The 27,817-nt window shown below is 43.9% G+C and overlaps 1 protein-coding gene across 5 annotated transcripts in view; it reads right to left on the reverse strand.

Annotated features, from left to right (window-relative positions):
* ANKRD6 (ankyrin repeat domain 6) overlaps positions 1-27,817 on the reverse strand; it is a 296,026-nt gene that overhangs the window by 49,049 nt on the left and 219,160 nt on the right. For all 5 annotated transcript variants that reach the window (XM_075340132.1, XM_075340131.1, XM_075340134.1 and 2 more), the window contains 5 exons: positions 8,149-8,247; positions 7,549-7,647; positions 5,674-5,772; positions 1,216-1,314; positions 769-867 (listed from right to left, as the gene is read on the reverse strand). In XM_075340132.1, coding sequence (XP_075196247.1) covers positions 769-867; positions 1,216-1,314; positions 5,674-5,772; positions 7,549-7,647; positions 8,149-8,247 — 495 coding nt within the window. The remainder of the gene's footprint in view (positions 1-768; positions 868-1,215; positions 1,315-5,673; positions 5,773-7,548; positions 7,648-8,148; positions 8,248-27,817) is intronic.

A 27,817-nucleotide genomic window follows, 5' to 3' on the forward strand; every position in this document is an offset into this window, starting at 1 on the left:
GACACTTCTGGTGTTTTCAATTGGTCATGAGTGGCTTGCAACAAGGAATGTGACAGGTGTAGCCCATGTCTTGGATAAGTCTGTGTGTGATGGCTCTTGCAGCACTGACTCCAGCAGCAGTCCACTCCTTGTAAAATTCCCCCAAATTTTTTAATGACATTTTCTTAACAATCCTATCAAGGCTGCGATTATCCCGGTTGCTTGTGCATATTTTTTTACAACACTTTTTCCTTCCACTCAACCTTCCTTTAACATGCTTGGACACAGCCAGCTTCTTTAGCAATGACCTTTTGTGGCTTACCCTCCTTGTGGAGTATGTCAATGTCTGCCTTCTGGATATCTCAAGTCAGCAGTCTTCCCCATGATTGTGTAGCCTACTGAACCAGATTACGGGACTATTTTAAACGCTTAGGAAGCCTTTGCAGGTGTTTTGTGGTAATCATTCTAATTCTCTGAGATAATGACTTTTGGGTTTTCATAAACATCAACATTAACAGAAATAAACACTTGAAATAGATCACTCTGTTTGTAATGACTCTATATACCGTAATAGATGTGTTTCCCTTTTTGTATTGAAATATTAAAATAAATTAACTTTTTGATGATATTCTAATTTATTGAAATGCACTTTTATATAGGTATTTGTCTTAATGACCCATCAACAAATAAAGGGTTAACAAGCACCCATTATAATCTGTATAATACTTTGCTTATCCAGCATAATAGACCCAAAAGCCACATAATCCTGTAGTAGTGATACATGCTTACATTATTAAGAAGGGAAGCATCGGCTCCTGCTTCTAGAAGAACTTTAATAACCTTCCTATGATTGAGTGCAGCAGCAACGTGGAGTGGGGTATCACCAGCCTGTACAGTTCACAAATAAAACCAGATAAGTTTACAGTAAGTTTTCACATTTCACATGACTGATCCACATATCTGGGTAGCTATTATCTTCAGGCACCTGGCAGCATGGTCTTCAGCTGACCGGGCTGCTGGAAGCGCCTGCAGTCTGTATGCCCACCAGCAGTCATGTTATGCAATGTAATTAAAAACAAAATGAATCGAGCAAGCAGTATTTTAATTTCAATGAAGAATAAACTACTCACTGCTGATATTTTATGAGATCTTTCTGTTTAACATAATGCCAAAAGCAAAGTTATAATTTGATAATAAGACCGGAAAGTGTAGCTTAGATTTCAAAGATCTACTGACCTGGTTCTTCTCGTTGACAGAACAGAATGCGCTGAGTAGTATCCTGATGACGGACAGGTGATTGTAACGAGCTGTGACATGTAAACAGGTGTCTCCTGCCTGCGAATCACAACTTGTTTAGTAAAGTGACCCCCCAAATGTGCCGTGCCCATTACCACACTGAACTACATTGGGAAGAAGCTAGATAAACTTTTCTGCACTGTATTGGTACATCTCCCCTACTCTAGCCACATATACTGTAGATCGATAGTTAGAACACAAATATAAAGGCAGCATTTGTTTTTGCTCCCATTTTTCATGAGCTGAACGCAAAGATCTAAGACTTTTTCTATGTACAAAAAGCCTTTTTCTCTCAAATATTATGCACAAATTTGTCTAAATCTGTGTAAGTGAGCATTTCTCCTTTGCCAAGATAATCCGTCCACAGGTGTGACAAAAAGATGCTGATTATACAGCATGATTACTGCACAGGTGTGCCTTAGGCTTGCCGCAATAAAAGGCCACTCTAAGACGTGCAGTTTTATCACACAGCACGATGCCACAGATGTTCCAAAGTTTGAGGGTGCGTGCACTTGGCATGCTGACTGCTAAAATGTCCACCAGAGCTGTTGCCCATGAATTGAATGTTAATTTCTCTACAACAAGCCATCTCCAAAGGTGCTTCAGAGAAGTTGACCGTACATCCAACCGGCCTCACAACCGCAGACCATGTGTAACCACACCAGCCCAGGACCTCAACATCCAGCATCTTCCCCTCCAAGATCACCTGAGACCAGTCTCCTGGACAGTTGTTGCAACAATCAGTTTGCATAACCAAAGAATTTCTGCACAAACTATCAGAAACTGTCTCAGGGAAGCTCATCATCATGCTCGTCGTCCTCATCGGGGTCTTCCCCTGACTGCAGTTCGTCATCATAACTGACTAGAGTGGACAAATGCTCACATTCAATGGCGTCTGGCATATTGCGGAGGTGATCACTTCATGGGTGAATCCCAGTTTTCACTGTACAGGGCAGATGGCAGACTGCGTGTATGGTGTCGTGTGGGGGAGCGGTTTACTGATGTCAATGTTGTAAAGTAAGTGGTCCATAGTGTCAGCAATGTTATAGTATGGCCTGGCATATATTATGGACAATGAACACAGGTGCATTTTATTGATGCCATTTTGAATGCTCAAAGATACCATGACGAGCTCTTGGGGCCCATTGTTGTGCCATTCATCCACGACCATCACCTCATGTTGCAGCATGACAATGCTAGGCCCCATGTTACAAAGATTTGTACACAATTCTTAGAAACTAAAAACATTCCATTTCTTGCATTGAACATGTTTGGAATGCTCTGAATCTGCGTATACTACAGCGTGTTCAAGTTCCAACAACTTCGCACAGCCATTGAAGAGTAGTGGACCAACATTCCACAGGTCACAATCTACAACCTAATTAATTCTACGTGAAGGATAGGTGTTGCACTGCGTGAGGCAAATTATGGTCATACTAGGAACTCACTGGTTTCCTGATCCCCCCAATAATGTAAAACTGCACATTTTGCAGTGGTCTTTTATTGTGGCAAGCCTAAGGCACACCTGTACAATAAACATGCTGACTAATCAGCATCTTGATATGCCACAGCGGTGAGGTGGATGGATTATTTTGGCAAAGGAGAAGTGCTCACTGACACAGATTTAAGCGGGCTTTACACGCTACGATATATCAAACGATATGTCGTCGGGGTCACGTCGTTAGTGACGCACATCCGGTGCCGTTTGACATATCGTAGCGTGTGACAGCTACGAGCGTCTGTTAATGAGCAAAAATGCTCACCTTATTGTTGCTCGTTGACACGTCACTCATTTTCTAAAAATCGAACGTCCTTCTCTGCACCGGTTGTTCATTGTTCCCGAGGCAGCACACGTCGCTCCGTGTGACACCCCGGGAACGATGAACACAGCTTACCTGCATCCCGCTGGCAATGCGGAAGGAAGGAGGTGGGCGGGATGTTTACGTCCCGCTCATCTCCGCCCCTCCGCTTCTATTGGCCGGTCACTGTGTGACGTTGCTGTGACGCCGAACGTCTCTCCCCCTTCAGGAAGAGGATGTTCGCCGCCCACAGCGAGGTTGTTTGGAAGGTAAGTACGTGTGACGGGGCTTTACGATTTTGTGGGACACGGGCAACAAATTGCCCATATCGCACAAACGATGGGGGCGGGTGCGATTGCAAATGCGATCGCACGAGAAATTGAAGCATGTAAAGCAGCCTTTAGACAAAATTGCGAACAATATTTGAGAGAAAAAGACCTTTTTGTACATAGAAAATATCTGAAATCTTTGAGTTCAGCTTATGAAAAATGGAAGTAAAAGCCAAAGATGTTGCATTTATATAGACAGACAGAGTCGGGAAAATAAGTATTTGATACAATGCTGAATTTGCAAGTTTTCCCACCTACAAAGAATGGAGAGGTCTGTAATTTTTATCGTAGGTAAACTTCAACTGTGACAGACAGAAAAAAAAAATTCTAGAAAATGACCTTATATGATTTTTAAATAATTAATTTGCATTTTGTTGCATGACATAAGTATTTGATGCAATAGAAAAACAAAACTTAATATTTGGTACAGAAACCTTTGTTTGCAATTGCAGAGGTCAGACGTTTTCTGTAGTTCTTTATCAACTTTGCACACACTGCAGCAGGGAATTTAGTCCACTCCTCTATACAGATCTTTTCTAGATTTTTCAGGTTTTAGGGCGGTTGCTGGGCAACATTAAGTTTAACCTCCCTCCAAAGATTTTCTATTGCGTTTAGGTCTAGAGACTGGCTATGCCACTCCAGGACTTTGAAATACTTCTTACAGAGCCACTCCTTAGTTGCCCTGGATGTGCATTTTGATTAATTTACATGTTGGAAGACCCAGCCATGACCCATCTTCAATGCTCTTACTAGGGGAAGGAGGTTGCTGGTAAAAATCTTGTGATACATGACCCCATCCATCCTCCTTTCAATACGGTGCAGACATTCTGTCCACTTTGCAGAAAAGCACCCCCAAAGTATGATGTTTCCACCCTTATGCTTCACAGTTGCGATAGTGTTATTAGGGTTGTACTCATCCTCCTTCTTTCTTCAAATATGGCAAGTGGAGTTGATAAAGAAAACTTTAATTTTGGTGTCATCAGACCACATGATATACTTCTATACATCCTTTGGATCATCCAGAAACACACTGGCGAACCTCAAATGGGCCTGGACATGTGCTGGCGTGAGCAGGGGGACCTGGCCAGCCCTGCAAGATTTTAATCCATGACTGCGTAGTATGTTACTAACGGTAATATTTGAGACTGTGATCCCAGATCTCTTCAGCTCATTGACCAGTTCTTCCCATGTAGTTCTTGGCTGATTCCTGACCTTTCTCAGAATCATCCTTACCACACGAACTGAGATCTTTCATGGTGCACCAGACTAAGTAAGATTGACAGTCATCTTGTGTTTCTTCCATTTTCGAATAATTGCACCAACAGTTGTTGCCTTCTGACCAAGCTGCTTGCCTATTGTCCTTTAGCCCATCCCAGCCTTGTGCAGGTCTACTAATTTTCCCTGGTGTCCTTAAACATCTATTTAGTCTTGGCCACGGTGAAGAGATTGGAGTGTGATTGAGTGTGTGGACAAGTGTCTTTTATACACGTAACTTTTGAAACAGGTGCAATTAATACAGATAATGAGTGCAGAGTAGGAGGGCTTCTTAAAGAAAAAGAATAACAGGTCTGTGAGAGCCTGCATTCTTGCTGGTGGTAGGTAACCAAATACTTATTTCATGCAATAAAATGCAAATTAATTATTTAAAAATCATACAAATGTTATTTTCTGTATTTTTTTCTTTCACAGGTGAAGTGTAGCTAGGATAAAAATTATAAACCTCTTTATTCTTATTTTCCGATAGATAGATCGATCGATCCTGTTGTTTCATAAATAAGTTGTGAAGCAAAATAACATTGGATTAAAGGGTAACTACTGCTTAAAGGTAATATGTATGCACAATTTTAAAAATGAAAGCAATAATATGGTTGTATAGGCGCTTGTCCCCAAATTAGAATGATACCATTTTTGTAGAGATCTGATTTGTCAGTCATGTGAAATCTAGCGTAGAAGCCATAAGCAAATCAGGCTGGTAGTGCAGTTGCATCAACATGCCTCCAATGCACTTCCAGCCTGATTTGCACATGGCTTTTATGCTAGATTTCATATGACTGGCACATCATATCTGAACAAAAAAGGTATTAATGTTATTGGATGACAATTGCCAATACAATCCCATCACTACTTTCATTTTTAAAAATGTGCTGCTAGCCCTGTAAATTGTATGTATTGACCGCGCTTATGTCTTTAGGTTTTCATTACAGAAAAGTATATTCTACTTCTGCGATATATTCAGGTTTACTATACAACCACATGCTCTGTCAACTTACATGATTTTTTAAGTCAGCCCGAGATCCTGCAAGCAGTAAGAAACGACAGCTCTGTGAATGGCCATTTTGGCAAGCCAGATGGAGAGGTGTGTTACCTGCCTTATGGAGAGAACAAGTAAATAAACGAAATAAAATAAAAGCTTATATTGTCCATAGTAAGTATTAAGTAACTTTGCTAATTGTAGGCATTACATGTGTGTTTCCAAAACATTTTTGTCTTCTTTTTCTCATTATTTCGGAAGCAAGGATTCATTGCTTTTGCAAAACAAAATTGGGCTATGGATTCTCTGGACATTTCAGAAGAAAACATTTTCTTGACTCACCCACCATGTATACAAATAGGCAATTTAAAAATTAACCTTTTATTAAAACAACAATATGCTCTAGTGCCTAATGGTTGGTTCCAAAATTAGCCCCAAATAGGGGTTTCTTCCTCTGGTCGTTTAGTGCACATTGTTTTATCTAAACTTGGGTCCATTCAACTGGGATGGATAATTAGAGAGATTGTACCCAGTAGCCTCATATGTAATCTCAGTCTTTGAAAATAGATAAAACTACTGGGACTACATCAATGTGAGGTGTCCTAAAATATTCCATGATGAAATACTACCAGATTTGCCACTAAGATGTGATTATAGCAAACATGTCATTTGTAGAGATGACCAGTATATGTTCAGGTTTGGCCTGACTTTAGTTAAAAGTTCAATTTGGGACCTAGACTTGACCTGAACTTGTTCTCAGACCCTGAACTCCATATTAGTCAATGGGGGTCCAAACTAATGGCCTAAACTCGAGTAATGAGTATATGAAAGTCAATGATTGAACAGTTTGGCTTTCCACCCAAATAATGTCATGGGGTGTGAGGGGATGACAGGGGACTGGGGCTTCTAGACTGGTCCTCAGGCTAGGGAGTCCTAGCTGTCTCTACTACCAGAGATATGTTTAATGGTGTCGATGTCTGGGCTGTCTTCCTTGCACTGCTCCTGGCCAGCCCTAATCTAATACCCCCTCCCCCCCCCAAGGAAGGATCAGGACAGGAGTGGTTCAACCCACAGATATGGAGAAAACTCGGGAAACCAAAACTCTAGCATGCAGCACACTCACACAGACTAATCAGACACAAAATGATAAGGAGTAAAATAAAGAGCGAAGAGGAATAACCAGACAACAGGAGGAATTCCACAGCACACAAAGCAATACGCAGTAAATCACCAGTTACTGGAACACACAGGACCAGTTTAGCTAAAGTTATAGTTGGCATGTTAAGACAGATTCTGCAATCTTAAAATCTTGTGGAGTAACTGTTATAGGTCTGCCGCAACATGTGATCCAAAGGTAACCAGCAGACTAGCAGAAATTAAGTCCTGCTAACCAGATCACTAATGAGCACACAGCTGGTCAACACCTGAGCCTGCCTGTGCAACTCAGTACCAGAGCCAAACACCGTGTGACATATACAAACATAAACAGACTGGATTTTTTTCTATTGTTTTTTTTTTTTTTACACACCGCATCCAAAAACGTTGTTTTTTACCCCAAGTGACAGCCATTCAGGGACTGCAAGCAGGCCTCACTGGGTTAAGCATCTAGTGTACCCGAGCACACCGTTGCCCGATCAAGTGGTTAGCATACAAACTGCACCTGAACTTCAGACACACATGTTTTTAAAAGACCGTGTTCGGGTTCGAGCCCTGGACATCAAGTGTTCAGTATGAACCCTGAACTTTACAGTTCGGGTTCACTTAACTCTAGTGATTTCTCATGTTATTCCATAAAACACTGTGAAGCACCTTGATATCAAGGCTTAGGAGAAACAACATTAAACACATCACTAAGTAATCCAGTAAAAAAAAGTAATGTTTAACACCTTCTCACCTTGCTTTTGGCAAGAACATTAGCTCCGGCTTTAACAAGCAACTTGACGGAATGACTGAATCCATGCCAAGCAGCTTCATGTAGGGCAGTGTTACCATCCTGTGGAAGACATGGCAGCAAAAAAGTTACTTGGACATGCAGTGCTATCATTCTCTGCAGTTTGGTTTTTTTTTTGCTAAAATGAGCCACGTTTCAATGGAAGACATCTTAACATATATTATATATTTGTTCTTTTCTGATCTGAGGAAGAAATCCGTTTTCATGATAAATTAGGTAAAGAAGGAAAAATATATTGTTCTGCTGATAAGAGGACATTAGGATGGCCGAATCATTGTAGAAAAAAAAGACATTTGCATTTTAGGAAGATGAATGTGAAAGGACCATAGATAAATGTACTCACATTTACAAGCTCGTCTAGGCAGTGTCCTCATGACAAAGCCTATAAAAGTGCACATTACTTTGCAGGCTGAACAGATATTGTTATAAGCTCTACACACTGGGGGACTGGAGGTTAATGGTCTTCCCATCTCCCGAAAAAGTTGTGGCACATTTTCCAGCTCATATAGTAACTCTCACATAATAATGCTTTAACAGTCATACCTTATCCTGTCTGTCCAAGGCACAGCCTTCTTGTATCAGCATCGCAAGAATGTCACTGTTTCCCACCACAGCTGCCCTGTGTAAGGCCGTCTGCTGGCCCTATGGCACACACAGATTAATCAAATGTATAATACAAATACATGGCAGAAATAAAATATATAAAATAAAGCGAAGTAAAATAAACAAAGCATAAATGTAACAAATAATGTAATAGTGTTACCCTATGCTTATACTTGCTCTTATTGCTTAAATACTGCTGTTTTTAATAGTTCTAATTTTAATAGATGAAATAGAGTAATGACCCGAATGAAAAAATAGTAAATAGAAGTAATAAAAATCAGAGATGGATTATCGGAGCTTTGGTGTCTTAGGGATAGAATATGGTAGCAGGCTTTGCTATTCAGGTGTCTGATCAAGTCGTGCTCTGGTCCTGCTCTGCCCCATCCATATTGAGGTTGATTAACACGAGGGGAGACTAATGCTGGTCACATTGGGATGGCTTATACACCTTCTTCATCATAAAAAGGGTTTACTTAGTACTTAACAAAAAGTGTTTACTTAGTACTATACTATGATATATATATATATATATATATATATATATATATATATATATATATATATATATATATATATATATCTACATACATCTATATTCCTACTGTGTATATACAGTATATAAATATATATATATATATATATGTATATACTGTATATTCATACTGTATATACAGTGTGTCCACCCATATCCTGTCCACCGCCATTAACTTGAGAACAGCGGCAGCTATACGCATAGAAGTGGTGTCTAGGCATAGTAAAGTAGCCATGCGCTACGCAATGAAACCACCTATAGAGCCACCTGATGAAAAACAACGGAGTTAGCATTTTTAACTCGAAAACGGAACAAGATAGAGAAAAAAAGGGAATTAAAAAATTGTAGGGCATCATCAATTCAATACGAATCAACACCTTGTATACATCTCTAAATGATCCAATGTTGTCCTAAATGACTGATGATGATAAATATAATCCACCTGTGTGTAATCAAGTCTCCGTATAAATGCACTTGCTCTGTGATAGTCTCAGTGTTCTGTTTAAAGCACAGAGAGCATCATGAAGACCAAGGAACACAACAGGCAGGTCCGTGATACTGTTGTGGAGAAGTTTAAAGCCGGATTTGGTTACAAAAAGATTTCCAAAACTTTAAACACCCCAAGAAGCACTGTGCAAGTGATCATATTGAAAAGGAAGGAGTATCATACCACTGCAAATCTACCAAGACCCAGCCATCCCTAAAAAATTTAATCTCAAACAAGAAGAAGACTGATCAGAGATGCAGCCAAGAGGCCCATGATGACTCTGGATGAACTGCAGAGATCTACAGATAAGGTGGGAGAGTCTGTCCATAGGACAACAATCAGTCGTGCACTGCACAAATCTGGCCTTTATGGAAGTGGCAAGAAGAAAGCCATTTCTCAAAGATATCCATAAAAAGTGTCATTTAAAGTTCGCCACAAGCCACCTGGGAGACACACCAAACATGTGGAAGAAGGTGCTCTGGTCAGATGAAACCAAAATCAAACTATTTGGGCACAATGCCAAACGATATGTTTTGCGTAAAAGCAACGCAGCTCATCACCCTGAACACACCATCCCCATTGTCTAACATGGTGGTGGCAGCATCATGGTTTGGGCCTGCTTTTCTTCAGCAAGGACAGGGAAGATGGTTAAAATTGATGGGAAGATGGATGGAGCCAAATACAGGACCATTCTTGAAGAAAACCTGTTGGAGTCTGCAAAAGACCTGAGACTGGGACGGAGATTTGTCTTTCAACAAGACAATGATCCCAAACATAAAGCAAAATCTACAATGGAATGGTTCACAAATAAACGTATCGAAGTGTTAGAATGGCCAAGTCAAAGTCCAGACCTGAATACAATCGAGAATCTGTGCAAAGAGCTGAAAACTGCTGTTCACAAACGCTCTCCATCCAACCTCACTCAGCTCCAGCTGTTTGCAAAGGAGGAATGGACAAGAATTTCAGTCTCTCGATGTGCAAAACTGATAGACACAAACCCCAAGAGACTTGAGCATGCGTTTTGCCCCTCTTTTTTATCTTTGCTCTGTTCAGTCACAATAGTACAGAAGGGCTTTGTCTATGAGGTAGTGCACTGGTTTGTTTATTGTAACATAAGTTTTGTCCTTTGTAGGGCACTTGGTTGGAGAGATGTATCCGCGGGTACGAGCGCATGTTTCCCGCAGCTGCCCGCCGGCATCCGCAGCTATTTTTAGCTGCTAGATTACAGCAGAATAGCTGCGGGAAACATGCGGAGATTCATGCGGCTTACCTGCGGACGTCCAGGCCTCTTATCTCCATAGCGGAGGGACGGGACATCCGCAGGTAATTCCGCATGAATAATTGACATGCAATTATACATGCGGATGCCTACATCCGCAGCATGGTCGGCAGCTGCACTTTCCGCAGCGTGGACACAGCACTCCCCATGTCCCATAGGATAACATGGGGAGTGACTGTACATGCTAAAACCTGCGGATATATCTGGAAAATCCAGAAAAATCCACAGGTTTTCCGCGGACAAATCCGCAAATACAAGCTCCCGTGGGCACATAGCCTTAGGCTACTTTCACACATCAGTTTTCTGCATTCAGGCACAATCCTTTTTTTTCCTGATCCAACGGATCCGGCAAAAAATGAAAAAACCGGATCCGTTTTTTAACGGATCCGTTATGCCGGATGTGTAAAAAACGGCTCCGTTTTGCATCCGTTTTGTCCGTTTTTTTTTTTTTTTTTGCTGGATCCGTTTTTTCAAAACATTGGAGCATGCTCAGTTTACAAAAACTGATCCGGCAGCCGCATCCTTTTTTTGCCGCATTGCACCGGATCCGGCATCCATAGGCTCCCATTGTAAAACACGTCGTATCGCGCCGGATCCGGCGCAATGCGTTTTTTTTGCCAGACAAAAAAATGTTACAAGATACGTTGCCTCCGGCCGCCGCTGTAATTAATTTTGCCGCATCCGGAAAAAAACGGATGCAACGCAATGCCATCAGGCATAATCCGGTAACAATGCAAATCTATGGGGATAAAACGGATGCAGTACCGGATCCGTTTTACCCTTTTTTTATGGATTGTGCATGATGGAAAAAACCTGATGTGTGAAAGTAGCCTTAGGGTGTCATACCCTCGGGTAAAAGGTAGGAGTGACCCCTGGGGTATCAATAGTCAATAGGGCTACCTTTATCCACAGGCCCAATCAAGGGTCTGTGTTATATATATATATATATATATATATATTATATATAACACAGACCCTTGATTGGGCCTGTGGATAAAGGTAGCCCTATTGATACCCCAGGGCTCACTCCTACCTTTTACCCGAGGGTATGACACCCTAAGGTTACTTTCACACATCAGGTTTTTTCCATCATATATATTTATATATATATATATATATATATATATATATATATATATATATATATATAAAATTATTTTTCTGCTTCTACTTCCACCCACTGCCTACTACAGTTAGGTCCAGAAATATTTGGACAGTGACACAATTTTCGCGAGTTGGGCTCTGCATGCCACCACATTGGATTTGAAATGAAACCTCTACAACAGAATTCAAGTGCAGATTGTAACGTTTAATTTGAAGGTTTGAATAAAAATATCTGATAGAAATTGTAGGAATTGTACACATTTCTTTACAAACACTCCACATTTTAGGAGGTCAAAAGTAATTGGACAAATGAACCAAACCCAAAAAAAAATTTTTTATTTTCAATATTTTGTTGCGAATCCTTTGGAGGCAATCACTGCCTTTAAGTCTGGAACCCATGGACATCACCAAACGCTGGGTTTCCTCCTGCTTAATGCTTTGCCAGGCCTTTACAGCCGCAGCCTTCAGGTCTTGCTTGTTTGTGGGTCTTTCCGTCTTAAGTCTGGATTTGAGCAAGTGAAATGCATGCTCAATTGGGTTAAGATCTGGTGATTGACTTGGCCATTGCAGAATGTTCCACTTTTTTGAACTCATGAACTCCTGGGTAGCTTTGGCTGTATGCTTGGGGTCATTGTCCATCTGTACTATGAAGCGCCGTCCGATCAACTTTGCGGCATTTGGCTGAATCTGGGCTGAAAGTATATCCCGGTACACTTCAGAATTCATCCAGCTACTCTTGTCTGCTGTTATGTCATCAATAAACACAAGTGACCCAGTGCCATTGAAAGCCATGCATGCCCATGCCATCACGTTGCCTCCACCATGTTCTACAGACGATGTGGTGTGCCTTGGATCATGTGCCGTTCCCTTTCTTCTCCAAACTTTTTTCTTCCCATCATTCTGGTACAGGTTGATCTTGGTCTCATCTGTCCATAGAATACTTTTTCCAGAACTGAGCTGGCTTCATGAGGTGTTTTTCAGCAAATTTAACTCTGGCCTGTCTATTTTTGGAATTGATGAATGGTTTGCATCTAGATGTGAACCCTTTGTATTTACTTTCATGGAGTCTTCTCTTTACTGTTGACTTAGAGACAGATACACCTACTTCACTGAGAGTGTTCTGGACTTCAGTTGATATTGTGAACGGGTTCTTCTTCACCAAAGAAAGTATGCGGCGATCATCCACCACTGTTGTCATCCGTGGATGCCCAGGCCTTTTTGAGTTCCCAAGCTCACCAGTCAATTCCTTTTTTCTCAGAATGTACCCGACTGTTGATTTTGCTACTCCAAGCATGTCTGCTATCTCTCTGATGGATTTTTTCTTTTTTTTCAGCCTCAGGATGTTCTGCTTCACCTTAATTGAAAGTTCCTTAGACCGCATGTTGTCTGGTCACAGCAACAGCTTCCAAATGCAAAACCACACACCTGTAATCAACCCCAGACCTTTTAACTACTTCATTGATTACAGGTTAACGAGGGAGACGCCTTCAGAGTTAATTGCAGCCCTTAGAGTCCCTTGTCCAATTACTTTTGGTCCCTTGAAAAAGAGGAGGCTATGCATTACAGAGCTATGATTCCTAAACCCTTTCTCCGATTTGGATGTGAAAACTCTCATATTGCAGCTGGGAGTGTGCACTTTCAGCCCATATTATATATATAATTGTATTTCTGAACATGTTTTTGTAAACAGCTAAAATAACAAAACTTGTGTCACTGTCCAAATATTTCTGGACCTAACTGTATATCTGTGGCCCTGTTTGTATCCCTGTGTATTATTACACTTTGATGAATTTTTGTTTGCTATGGTGTTTTGTTCACTTGGGTGGTTTTAATTTAGTAAAATAAAATAACATTTAGATTTTCAGGGGTTTCTTTTTTATCCTCACTGACCATGCTACTCTGACAACAACTGGCCATTTTACTTTTACATCTGGTTCATGACTGCATATATTTGTAGTGATAATAAAAAAAAGGTATGGACAGATTTCTCTTCACAAACGTCTAGCTTAACTTTAAACTGAAAGATTAGAAGTAGAGATGAGCGAACCGGTCCCGGTTCGGCTCGAGGTCGGTTCGCCGAACGAGGGCCCCGTTCGAGTTCGGTTCGTCGAACGTTCGACGAACCAAACTCGAACGTATAGGCTATAATGGGAGGCAATCACAAACACATAAAAATGCATGATAAATGTACACAAACAGTTAATAAACATTGCCATAACACTTACCGGACCTCGCGATCCCTTCTGCACTCTGTCTCCTGCCGCTATTCCATCCGATGATCGCTGAATCCTCCCGGTGACGGCACTGCCAGCAGAGATGCAGGACCTATCGTGACGTCAAAATAGCCATGTGACCAGTCACGTGGCTATTATCTCATTGGCTACAGACTGGTCACATGACTATGACACGTCATGTAGGACCTGCAAGTGCATCTCTCCGGTACACGGTGCACATATGTGTATCGCCGTGTACCGGCGACATGCTCTAGCACACGGTCGACTCCCCGTTCCGTTAGGGACCGGCTGACACAGCCGGTCATTAACGGAGATCACCGTTGCCATAGCAACGCAGTTAGCGGTGACGTCACCGCTAACCGCGGCTCCGAGAGCACCGTTGCTATGGTAACGCGTCTGTCAGCGTTACCGCTGTTACCGCTGACAGCCAGCACTGATCACTCACGGAGTGAAGGCTGCACGCTGCTTCCCGATTGTAGTGATGATTGTAGTTAGGATGAGGTTCCCCAGCCCATGATGGGCTGGTGCACCTCATCCTCCTCACTACAATCGTCACTACTACTACACTAGTGAGGATTGTAGTGAGGATGAGATGCCTTAGCCCATGATGGGCTGGGGAACCTCATCCTCACTACAATCGTCACTACTACTACAATAGAAAGAAAGAAGACAGAAGAGCAGGATCGTGGAGGGCTGACAGGGGGTAATAAAGATGGAGTCTCTAATGTGTCTGTGTATTTATTTCTATTAAAGTATTTTTCTCTGTGTGGTGTTTTTTTTAACCCTTTATTGGAGATTCTTAATGGCCGGGTCAAACGTGCCTGACATTAATAATCTCTGGCTTAATACTGGCTAGTAAAACAAAGCCAGTATTAACTCATGATTACCCAACAAGCCACCCGGCTCCAGGGCTGTTGGAAGAGTTGGATACAGCGCCAGATGATGGCGCTTCTATGAGAGCGCCATTTTCTGGGACGGCTGCGGACTGAAATCCGCAGCAGAGGCGCCCAGAAACCTCGGGCTAACCTGTGCTGCGGATTCCAATCCCCAGCTGCCTAGTTGTACCCGGCTGGACACAAAAATGGGGCGAAGCCCACGTCATTTGTTTTTTATTTTATGAAATAAGTGAAATAATTAAAAAAAACGGGCTTCCCTATATTTTTGGTTCCCAGCCGGGTACAAATAGGCAACTGGGGGTTGGAGGCAGCCTGTGGCTGCCTGCTGTACCTGGCTAGCATACAAAAATATGGCGAAGCCCACGTCATTTTTTTGGTGGGCAAAAAAATTCTGCATACAGTCCTGGATGGAGTATGCTGAGCCTTGTAGTTCTGCAGCTGCTGTCTGCTCTTCTCCAGTTTTTTTGTATTCAGTAAAAACAGGGAGTGGCCCCCTTCTCAGCGAGCTGGACATTTCATTCTGTGAATCCCCCTGACTGTGTGTGTCCTGTTGGGACCCGGTCGCTCTCAGCCCTTAGCCACATTGAGGCCTATTTTAGACCCATGGTAAGGTTTTAATATTAGAGAGTGTAGGTACTATCCCAACTGGGTACACCTTGACGTTTGGTGGGATAGCTTTATGCTTTTTTTGATCAAAAACAGTGTTTACTAAGTACCCTATGTTTATATGCACTATGCTTTTATTTAGTTACAGCAGGGTATGTTTTCACATTTTTTTTTTTTTTCCTTGGTTTCTCTTTGTCTCATGGCCAGTGTGAACATGGTCTCACTAGTTCCATGTATACCATCTCATACTCCGGCTCACTTTTTTGTTTTTATGTAGTTTTTTTGTATTCAGTACAAACAGGGAGTGGCCCCCTTCTCAGCGAGCTGGACATTTCATTCTGTGAATCCCCCTGACTGTGTGTGTCCTGTTGGGACCCGGTCGCTCTCGGCCCTTAGCCACATTGAGGCCTATTTTAGACCCATGGTAAGGTTTTAATATTAGAGAGTGTAGGTACTATCCCAACTGGGTACACCTTGACGTTTGGTGGGATAGCTTTATGCTTTTTTTGATCAAAAACAGTGTTTACTAAGTACCCTATGTTTATATGCACTATGCTTTTATTTAGTTACAGCAGGGTATGTTTTCACATTTTTTTTTTTTCCTTGGTTTCTCTTTGTCTCATGGCCAGTGTGAACATGGTCTCACTAGTTCCATGTATACCATCTCATACTCCGGCTCACTTTTTTGTTTTTATGTAGTTTTTTTGTATTCAGTACAAACAGGGAGTGGCCCCCTTCTCAGCGAGCTGGACATTTCATTCTGTGAATCCCCCTTACTGTGTGTGTCCTGTTGGGACCCGGTCGCTCTCAGCCCTTAGCCACATTGAGGCCTATTTTAGACCCATGGTAAGGTTTTAATATTAGAGAGTGTAGGTACTATCCCAACTGGGTACACCTTGACGTTTGGTGGGATAGCTTTATGCTTTTTTTGATCAAAAACAGTGTTTACTAAGTACCCTATGTTTATATGCACTATGCTTTTATTTAGTTACAGAAGGGTATGTTTTCACATTTTTTTTTTTTCCTTGGTTTCTCTTTGTCTCATGGCCAGTGTGAACATGGTCTCACTAGTTCCATGTATACCATCTCATACTCCGGCTCACTTTTTTGTTTTTATGTAGTTTTTTTGTATTCAGTACAAACAGGGAGTGGCCCCCTTCTCAGCGAGCTGGACATTTCATTCTGTGAATCCCCCTGACTGTGTGTGTCCTGTTGGGACCCGGTCGCTCTCAGCCCTTAGCCACATTGAGGCCTATTTTAGACCCATGGTAAGGTTTTAATATTAGAGAGTGTAGGTACTATCCCAACTGGGTACACCTTGATGTTTGGTGGGATAGCTTTATGCTTTTTTTGATCAAAAACAGTGTTTACTAAGTACCCTATGTTTATATGCACTATGCTTTTATTTAGTTACAGCAGGGTATGTTTTCACATATTTTTTTTTCCTTGGTTTCTCTTTGTCTCATGGCCAGTGTGAACATGGTCTCACTAGTTCCATGTATACCATCTCATACTCCGGCTCACTTTTTTGTTTTTATGTAGTTTTTTTGTATTCAGTACAAACAGGGAGTGGCCCCCTTCTCAGCGAGCTGGACATTTCATTCTGTGAATCCCCCTGACTGTGTGTGTCCTGTTGGGACCCGGTCGCTCTCAGCCCTTAGCCACATTGAGGCCTATTTTAGACCCATGGTAAGGTTTTAATATTAGAGAGTGTAGGTACTATCCCAACTGGGTACACCTTGACGTTTGGTGGGATAGCTTTATGCTTTTTTTGATCAAAAACAGTGTTTACTAAGTACCCTATGTTTATATGCACTATGCTTTTATTTAATTACAGCAGGGTATGTTTTCACATTTTTTTTTTTTTCCTTGGTTTCTCTTTGTCTCATGGCCAGTGTGAACATGGTCTCACTAGTTCCATGTATACCATCTCATACTCCGGCTCACTTTTTTTGTTTTTATGTAGTTTTTTTGTATTCAGTACAAACAGGGAGTGGCCCCCTTCTCAGCGAGCTGGACATTTCATTCTGTGAATCCCCCTGACTGTGTGTGTCCTGTTGGGACCCGGTCGCTCTCAGCCCTTAGCCACATTGAGGCCTATTTTAGACCCATGGTAAGGTTTTAATATTAGAGAGTGTAGGTACTATCCCAACTGGGTACACCTTGACGTTTGGTGGGATAGCTTTATGCTTTTTTTGATCAAAAACAGTGTTTACTAAGTACCCTATGTTTATATGCACTATGCTTTTATTTAGTTACAGCAGGGTATGTTTTCACATTTTTTTTTTTCCTTGGTTTCTCTTTGTCTCATGGCCAGTGTGAACATGGTCTCACTAGTTCCATGTATACCATCTCATACTCCGGCTCACTTTTTTGTTTTTATGTAGTTTTTTTGTATTCAGTACAAACAGGGAGTGGCCCCCTTCTCAGCGAGCTGGACATTTCATTCTGTGAATCCCCCTGACTGTGTGTGTCCTGTTGGGACCCGGTCGCTCTCAGCCCTTAGCCACATTGAGGCCTATTTTAGACCCATGGTAAGGTTTTAATATTAGAGAGTGTAGGTACTATCCCAACTGGGTACACCTTGACGTTTGGTGGGATAGCTTTATGCTTTTTTTGATCAAAAACAGTGTTTACTAAGTACCCTATGTTTATATGCACTATGCTTTTATTTAGTTACAGCAGGGTATGTTTTCACATTTTTTTTTTCCTTGGTTTCTCTTTGTCTCATGGCCAGTGTGAACATGGTCTCACTAGTTCCATGTATACCATCTCATACTCCGGCTCACTTTTTTGTTTTTATGTAGTGTTTTTGTATTCAGTACAAACAGGGAGTGGCCCCCTTCTCAGCGAGCTGGACATTTCATTCTGTGAATCCCCCTGACTGTGTGTGTCCTGTTGGGACCCGGTCGCTCTCAGCCCTTAGCCACATTGAGGCCTATTTTAGACCCATGGTAAGGTTTTAATATTAGAGAGTGTAGGTACTATCCCAACTGGGTACACCTTGACGTTTGGTGGGATAGCTTTATGCTTTTTTTGATCAAAAACAGTGTTTACTAAGTACCCTATGTTTATATGCACTATGCTTTTATTTAGTTACAGCAGGGTATGTTTTCACATTTTTTTTTTTCCTTGGTTTCTCTTTGTCTCATGGCCAGTGTGAACATGGTCTCACTAGTTCCATGTATACCATCTCATACTCCGGCTCACTTTTTTGTTTTTATGTAGTTTTTTTGTATTCAGTACAAACAGGGAGTGGCCCCCTTCTCAGCGAGCTGGACATTTCATTCTGTGAATCCCCCTGACTGTGTGTGTCCTGTTGGGACCCGGTCGCTCTCAGCCCTTAGCCACATTGAGGCCTATTTTAGACCCATGGTAAGGTTTTAATATTAGAGAGTGTAGGTACTATCCCAACTGGGTACACCTTGACGTTTGGTGGGATAGCTTTATGCTTTTTTTGATCAAAAACAGTGTTTACTAAGTACCCTATGTTTATATGCACTATGCTTTTATTTAGTTACAGCAGGGTATGTTTTCACATTTTTTTTTTTCCTTGGTTTCTCTTTGTCTCATGGCCAGTGTGAACATGGTCTCACTAGTTCCATGTATACCATCTCATACTCCGGCTCACTTTTTTGTTTTTTCCCTGTATTTTGATTGCTGGACATCACAGTGCTGTAAAAATAAATCTTTAAAAAAATGACGTAGCACTCCGCGGTATTTTTGATTCTCAGCGCAGATAAAGCAGACAGCTATGGGTTGCCACCCCCATCTGCCTGCCATTACCTTGGTTGGCAATCAAAATACAGGGAAGCCCATTAATTTTTTCGATTTAAAAAATAGTTAAAAAAAAAAATGACGTTGGGTCCCCCCATTTTTGATAGCCAGCTAGGGTAAAGCAGACGGCTGTAGCCTGAAAACCACAGCTGGCAGCTTTACCGTGGTTGGGGATCCAATGTGGAGGTCCCCTCAGGCTCTTTTTTATAATTATTTTATAAATATTAATAATTACACAATAAAAGTAGGGTCCCCCCCAAATTGGATCACCAGCCAAGGTAAAGCGGACAGCTGTGGTCTGGTATTCTCAGGGTGGGAAGGTCCATAGTTATTGGGACTTCATAGCCTAAAAATAGCAGGCCGCAGGCACCCCAGACGTGGCGCATCCACTAGATGCGCCAATCCTGGCGCTTCACCCCAGCTCATCCCGTGCCCTGGTGCAGTGGCAAACGGGGTAATAAATCGGGTTGATACTAGCTGTAAAGTAACCTGAGATCAAGCCCAGCAGTTTGTGATGTCATGGCGTCTATTAGATACTCAACATCATAAACTGTCAGTACTAACAAAAAAAAAAAAAAAAAAAAAATCGACAAAAGAAATTTATTTGAAAAAACAGTCCCCAAAACATTTCCTCTTTCACCAATTTATTGTAAGAAAAAAAATAAAGGGGTCCCACGACGACTCTGGACCGTCTAGAATATGGGGGGGAGACACTCAGGGAACGTATCCCCCATTTTCTAGGAGTGCGGACCCTTCATGTGAGGAGTGTGGGTGCAATGAATCTGCACTCACTCTTCTCGGGTCCACAGCAGCAGAGTCCATGTCGTAATGGTTGCTACCAAAGCTGCAATGCCCTGCTCATGAGGTAAGGGCATGCCTAATCAGGAGAACTACTGTAGAGGAAGCTCTGCTCACTGGTATATAGGTGCTCAGAGGTAATAATAGATAAAATTAGTGAGTAACCTCGGCACTCTAAATCTCCCAGACTAAGTCAGTAAGTCACAACGGATAGTAATGCAAAATCACTCTTTATTGGTCTGTATTAAGAAAAAAAATTTTTTCATAAGCATATATGTTTTTGTCCAAAACAAGTTACAAATGACGTTTCGGCCTGAGCCTTCGTCAGATTGGACTTATCTGCATGTAATCATGAAAAATGACAATAATCAGTATCACATAAGAGTGAGAGAACAATAACATAAACTCGAACAATGTAGAGGTACAATTGGGATGCAGCAAAAAAATTGCAACACAGCAAGAAATGAAACACATGATACAAATGTCATAATACAGTACAAGGACAATATAGTAATGACAAATATGGGGTCAGAGTAGACTTAGACAGCTCTGGTACGAAAGAGATGTCAATCATAAAGTAACATGTGCAGTAGGTGTAGAGCTACAGTATGCATGGCAGAGCTAATGGGTAGACCGACCATAGAAAAAGAACGGAGAAAAAGTGGAGAAAAAGTGGAGAAAAAGTGGAGCACCCTTTGGTGCCTTTCATGTGGCACTAAGGGGTGCTTAGCTTTGTATTTAGCCAAAAAAATGAAAAAAAAAATGACGTAGGGTTCCCCCTAGTTTTGTAGCCAGCTAGGGTAAAGCAGACGGCTGCAGCCTGCAGACCACAGCTGGCAACCTCACCTTGGCTGGTAATCCAAAACTGAGGGCACCCCACGCTGTTATTTTAAATTAAATAAATAATTTTAAAAAAAAACACGTAGGGGTCCCCCAAAATTGGATCACCAGCCAAGGTAAAGCAGACAGCTGGGGCCTGATATTCTCAGACTAGGGAGGTCCATGGTTATTGGACTCTCCCCAGCCTAAAAATAGCAGGCCGCAGCCGCCCCAGAAGTGGCGCATCCATTAGATGCGCCAATCCTGGTGCTTCGCCCCAGCTCATCCCGCGCCCTGGTGCGGTGGCAAACGGGGTAATATATGGGGTTAATACCAGATGTGTAATGTCACCTGGCATCAAGCCCTGGGGTTGGTGAGGTCAGGCGTCTATCAGATACCCGACATCACCAACCCAGTCAGTAATAAAAAAAAATAGACGACAAACACATTTTTATTTGAAAAAACACTCCCCAAAACATTCCCTCTTTAACCAATTTATTAGAATGAAAAACAAATCCAGGTCTGGTGTAATCCAAGGGGTTGCCATGACGATCCACACTGTCCCAGTCAATGAAGAGCAGGATGTTCCCCATTGGCTGGGAGAGCAGTGCAGTGACCTGAGCTAACATCAATGGGTCAGCCCAGGTCACTGCAGGGGATGACAAGTGCTGCTGTCAGCGAGGTACATTACCTGCGCTGATCTCCAGCACACTGACAGCCCCTGTCACTGAGTTCAATGACCGGCGCCTTCACACCAAGTATCGCGAGAGGTCCATGATGTCACCGCTAGTCAGTCTCGGGTCGGAAGCGAGAGGTGATGTGACAAGCGGCGGCCATGGAGGACAGTGACAGCGCTGAGGTCGGGATGGCGGGACTTCATCACCGCAGGTAAGCTGAGCGGGACCATGTGTGTGTGTGTGTGTGTGTGTGTGTGTGTGTGTGTGTGTGTGTGTGTGTGTGTGTATGTGTACATGCCGCGGGCAGGAGGGGGCGGAGCGAGCTGATCGGGGAAGTGTGGGCTTCCTGCACGTAACTAGGATAAACATCGGGTTACTAACCAAAGCGCTTTGGTTGGATACCCGATGTTTATCTTGGTTACCAGCTTCTGGCAGGCTGCCAGCGATGGCTCCTGCACACTGTAGCTGTAAAAAGCCCTGCTTTTTGCTGCTAGAACCGTTCTCGAACGTATCTAGAACTATCGAGCTTTTGCAAAAAGCTCGAGTTCTAGTTCGATCTCGAACAGCCCCCAAAATCACTCGAGCTTAGAACTGGAGAACCACGAACCGCGCTCAACTCTAATTAGAAGTTATCTTCAGTCACCTATCACCTGTGCCTCTGATTGGGGATGAAAAGGAGAGATGGTGAAATACACATACCCTAGGGCAGTCATGGCGAACTTTTCACAGACCGAGTGCCCGAACTGTAGCCCTAAACCCATTTTTTTTTCCGAAGTGCCAACCAATCCTATTATGTAAATAATTGATTGTAACCTTACCTTTGCTGTCTTCTCTTGTCTTCAGCAGGGGGCATCACGCTCATTCGTGCTTACCACACATTGAAGCTGAGCCCCTGCCCTTTCCAGACACAGCAGTTGGATTGATGTTTCTGGAAAAAATTGCAGCATATTAGACAGAGATTTTAGCCTGGAATGCAATCAGATGTCACCCTGTAATCCACATCTACATTTCAAAGTCTGAACATCCTGAAATCCCATAAAGATGTACGAGTTGCTCCCCTCCCCTTCATTGTGTAGTTATGTCCCCCTTCCTGGCCACTTTTTGGTAAACATGCCCCCCCATCCTGATATATATTTCCTACATTCTGGTATATTTGTCCCCATTATGGCCCCATCCTGGTAAATGTTCCCCATTCCTGGTAAATGTTCCCCATTCCTGATAATTGTACCCCATCCTGGTAAATGTACCCCATCCTTTTAAATGTACCCCATCCTGGTAAATGTACCTCATCCAGGCATGTTCCCTTATCCTGGTAAATGTCCCCTTTCCTGGTAAACGTACCCCATCCTTGTAAATGTACCCCATCCTGATAAATGTCCCCCTTCTTGCTAAATGTTCCCCATCCTGGCATTTTTCCTCATCCTGGCATGTTCATGTACCCCATCCTGGCATGTTTTCCCCCAGCCTGGTAAATGTACCCCATCCTGGCATGTTCCCCCATGCTGTTAAATGACCCCATCCTGGTAAATGTACCTCATCCTGGCATGTTCCTTTATCCTGGTAAATGTCCCCTTTCCTGGTAAATGTACCCCATCCTGGTAAATGTCACCCTTCCTGCTAAATGTTCCCCATCCTGGCATTCTTCCTCATCCTGGCATGTTCATGTACCCCATCCTGGCATGTTTCCCCCCCATCCTGGTAAATGTACCCCTTCCTGCTAAATGTACCCCATCCTGGCAGGTTTCCCTCCATCCTTGCAGCCATGTTTTCCCCCATACTTGCAGCCATGTTCCCCCCCATCCTTGCGTGTTTCACCCATCCTTGCAGCCATGTTTCCCCATCTTTGCATGTTTCTCTCCCTCTTTGCACGTTTCTCCCCATCTTTGCACATTTCCCCCATCCTTGCTGCCATGTTTGCCCCTGTGCTCTGTTTGAACCCGTGCTCTCCATGTTTGCCCCCGTGCTCTCCATGTTTGCCCCCGTGCTCTCCATGTTTGCCCCCGTGCTTTCTTTGCCCCGTGCTCTCCATGTTTGCCCCCGTGCTCTCCATGTTTGCCCCCGTGCTCTCCATGTTTGCCCCGTGCTCTCCATGGCTGCCCCCGTGCTCTGTATGCCCCGTGCTCTCCATGGCTGCCCCCGTGCTCTGTTTGCCCCGTGCTCTCCATGTTTGAGCCGTGCTCTCCATGTTTGCCCCTGTGCTCTCCATGGCTGCCCCAGTGCTCTGTTTGCCCCGTGCTCTCTTATGTTTGCCCCCGTGCTCTGTTTGCCCCGTGCTCTCCATGGCTGCCCCCCGTGCTCTTCATGTTTGCCCCCGTGCTCTCCATGTTTGCCCCCGTGCTCCCATGTTTGCCCCATGCTGGCTCTGTCCCCCGTGCTCCAATGTTTGCCCCGTGCTGGCTCTGTCCCCCGTGCTCCAATGTTTGCCCCGTGCTGGCTCTGTCCCCCGTGCTCCAATGTTTGCCCCGTGCTGGCTCTGTCCCCGTGCTCCAATGTTTGCCCCCATGCTGGCTCTGTCCCCGTGCTCCATGTTTGCCCCGTGCTGGCTCTGTCCCCCTTGCTCCATGTTGGCCCCGTGCTGGCTCTGTCCCCCGTGCTCCATGTTTGCCCCGTGCTGGCTCTGTCCCCGTGCTCCATGTTTGCCCCGTGCTGGCTCTGTCCCCCGTGCTCCATGTTTGCCCCGTGCTGGCTCTGTCCCCCGTGCTCCATGTTTGCCCCGTGCTGGCTCTGTCCCCCGTGCTCCATGTTTGCCCCGTGCTGGCTCTGTCCCCCGTGCTCCATGTTTGCCCCGTGCTGGCTCTGTCCCCCGTGCTGGCTCTGTCCCCCGTGCTCCATGTTTGCCCCATGCTGGCTCTGTCCCCCGTGCTCCATGTTTGCCCCGAGCTGGCTCTGTCCCCCGTGCTCCAGGTTTGCCCCGTGCTGGCTCTGTCCCCCGTGCTCCATGTTTGCCCCGTGCTGGCTCTGTACCCCGTGCTCCATGTTTGCCCCGTGCTGGCTCTGTCCCCCGTGCTCCATGTTTGCCCCGTGCTGGCTCTGTACCCCGTGCTCCATGTTTGCCCCGTGCTGGCTCTGTCCCCCGTGCTCCATGTTTGCCCCGTGCTGGCTCTGTCCCCCGTGCTCCATGTTTGCCCCGTGCTGGCTCTGTACCCCGTGCTCCATGTTTGCCCCGTGCTGGCTCTGTCCCCCCACATCTTGGCCGCACACAGCCTAAAAATAAAATAAAAAAAACCCTCACCTTCCAGCACAGGTTCCCGCGCGGCCACAAGACGCCGGCGCTGCTTTCTGACGCTGCTCCGTCTCCTAGGCAACAGGCCTGCAGCCCAGGAGAGGAGGAGTGAGAGGGAGGAGAAACACCGACAGTAGAAAGTGTCTCAGTGTGGCGACAGCGCGCATGCCAGCACAAAGGGCTCTGCGTGCCCTGTTTGGCACGCGTGCCATAGGTTCGCCATCACTGCCCTAGGGGTATGTTTACACACTCAAGTATTTGCTGAGGAAATTCTGACTCAAATTTGTAATGGCAATATCTAGAAATGTCAAATCTACAGTGCTGGGTAGATTACACAACTGATGTGGATGAGATTTCATAAACTCTAAACCATGAGATTTACAGAGTGATTGTCCCAATATGCTTTTCCCCCCAAATCCATAGCATGCTAGGAAGGTGAGATATGGGGAGTTATCATGTGTTATTGTGTGTTTCTTAGTTGTTAAAGGGAATCAGTCATAAGGTTTTTGATTCCTCATCTGAGAGCAGCATAATCTATGGAAAGAGATCCTGACTCCAACAATGCAACACTTATTTTATTGGGTGTAGCAGTTTTGACACAGATTTCCTTAATGTAGCATGAAGCCAGAGTCAGAAAGCTAACCCCACCCACACCATAGCTCTCAATGTACATTGTCTATTGACAGTGAACTGCTTATCAGATGAGGGTTCATGGTAGAACAACTGCTAGCATTCTCTGTAGTCCTGGCAGTGACAATTTCCTAGTGATAAATTAAACAACAGCACACAGCTTAATAAGTGACACATCGTTGAAATCTATGTTTCAGTGCCTATCTTCTGATATTTTCAGAATACATCGCAAAGACCTTCTGACAGGTGCCCTTAAAGGGAATCTGTCACCCGGTTTTGCCACCTATTCTGAGAACAGCATAATTTAGGGGCATAGATCCTGATTCCAGCAGTGTTTCACATACTGGGCTGCTTAGTGCAGTTTTGATAATATCACTGATTAATCAGCAGTAGATTATCATTAGAGGACTACTTGGCCTGCTACCAAGTAGTCCAGCATATTCATGATCTCTGTATAACTTCTAGATCTGTAGCAAAGAAAACATTGATAAAGATGACAGCAAACAGCTTAGTAAGTGACATCACTGGAATCAAGGTCTCTGTCTCTACATGATGCTGCTCTCTGATGATGAGGTAGCAAAAACCTGGTGACAGATTCCCTTTAAAGGCCCAGTCACACACAACGACTTACCAGCGATCCCGAAAACGATGCGACCTGATAGGGATCGCAGATAAGGGGTGCTTCACACACAGCGAGATCGCTACTGAGATCGCTGCTGAGTCACGGTTTTTGTGACCTCATTAGCGATCTCGCTGTGTGTGACACTGAGCAGCGATCTGGCCCCTGCTGTGAGATCGCTGCTCGTTACACACAGCCCTGGTTCGTTTTTTTATTGTTGCTCTCCCGCTGATAAGCACACATCGCTGTGTGTGACAGCGAGAGAGCAACAATCCTGAATGTCCAGGGAGCAGGAGCCGGCGTCTGACAGCCTGCGGTAAGCTGTAACCAAGGTAAACATCGGGTAACCAAGGTGGTTACCCGATATTTACCTTCGTTACCAGCCTCCGCAGCTCTCACGCTGCCAGTCCCGGCTCCTGCTCCCTGCACACACAGCTAAGTGGTGTGCGCTGGTAACTAATGTAAACATCGGGTAACCATACCCGATGTTTACCTTAGTTACCAGTGTCCGCAACTTCCAGACGCCGGCTCCGTGCAAGCGCAGCGACGCTTGCACATTGCTGCTGGCTGGGGGCTGGTCACTGGTTGCTGGTGAGATCTGCCTGTTTGACAGCTCACCAGCGACCATGTAGCGATGCAGCAGCGATCCTGACCAGGTCAGATCGCTGGTCGGATCGCTGCTGCATCGCTAAAGTGTGAAGGCACCCTAAGTCGCTGGGAGGTCGCAGGTGAGATGTCACACAGTCAGATCTTACCAGCGATGCAGGAACAATACAGGTCGCAGTAGTGACCTGTATAACGATCTCAGCAGTCACTGTGACCCTGTCACACAGTGTCAAACACAGCGATGTGTCCATCGCCTTTGAAGAAAATGACCTGGACCATTCTGCAATGGCTAGAGGTCTCACAGCAGTGGCCTGATCGCTGTGTAGGTGTCACACATAACAAGATCGCTAACGGGATCGCTACTGCGTCACAGAAACCATGACTCCGCTGCGATCTCACTAGCGATCTCGTTATGTGTGACGGTACCTTAAGGCTGCAGCCACTTCCTACAATTTATTGACTATGCTATCTTGCTAGGAAAACAAATAGTTACCTCAGGCATCAGCAATCTGTTTTGAAACTACAACCCCCGAGATGACCAAATAGGCGGTTGTCTGTCTAGGCATGTGAAGCTTTGTAGTTTCACAATAACTATAGAGCCATAGGCTGCTGATCTCTGACAATGTCATTAGTTGAACCACTCCTTGAACCTAAAGCTTCCTGGACCTTTCTGACATGAGGGCTGAGAGATAACAATTTTTTTTTTTTTTTTTCAGTTTTGGGGAGGCGTTTCACAATGATATAAGAAGACAGTTACTTTTACATTCATTGTCATTTCATTTGTGGTTTTGAAAACTTGTGGTTTTTATATGGTTTCATATTATGGCCATGATTCTGTCACACCACTAGATGTCAGTAAACAGCAGACCACTGGAATTTGCTCTGGCTATTGATGATAGTGAAAGTATTTGGGGAGTGAAAGCTTAAATGCTCAGTGAATGCTGTAATTCATTACAGATACTTAAAGGGAAAATATCACCAGGTTTTTGCTATCTAATCTGCTCTGATGGGGCAGCAAAAAACTGGTGACAGATTCCCTTTAAAGAAACTTTGTTTTTTACTGTATTTAGTCTTTTCTGTATTTACTGCCAATACTGTATTATGTGAAAATATTCATTTCACTCCTAGTGTTTTAGTTCATACAAGATTACCTCCATTTCTGAACAATATTGCCTCTTTAAAATGGTTCTATTTGCCTACCAAACAATAATGAAAGCAGTGCCTAAGCCATACCTCCCAACTTTTAAAGAAGGAAAAGAGGGACAAAGTTTGCGGCGCGCGTAGCGCGCCGCGGCAAATTTTTAGGCCACGCCCCCTAACCA

The sequence above is a fragment of the Anomaloglossus baeobatrachus genome, chromosome 3, assembly GCF_048569485.1.
Source record: "Anomaloglossus baeobatrachus isolate aAnoBae1 chromosome 3, aAnoBae1.hap1, whole genome shotgun sequence".
Lineage (NCBI taxonomy): Eukaryota > Metazoa > Chordata > Amphibia > Anura > Aromobatidae > Anomaloglossus > Anomaloglossus baeobatrachus.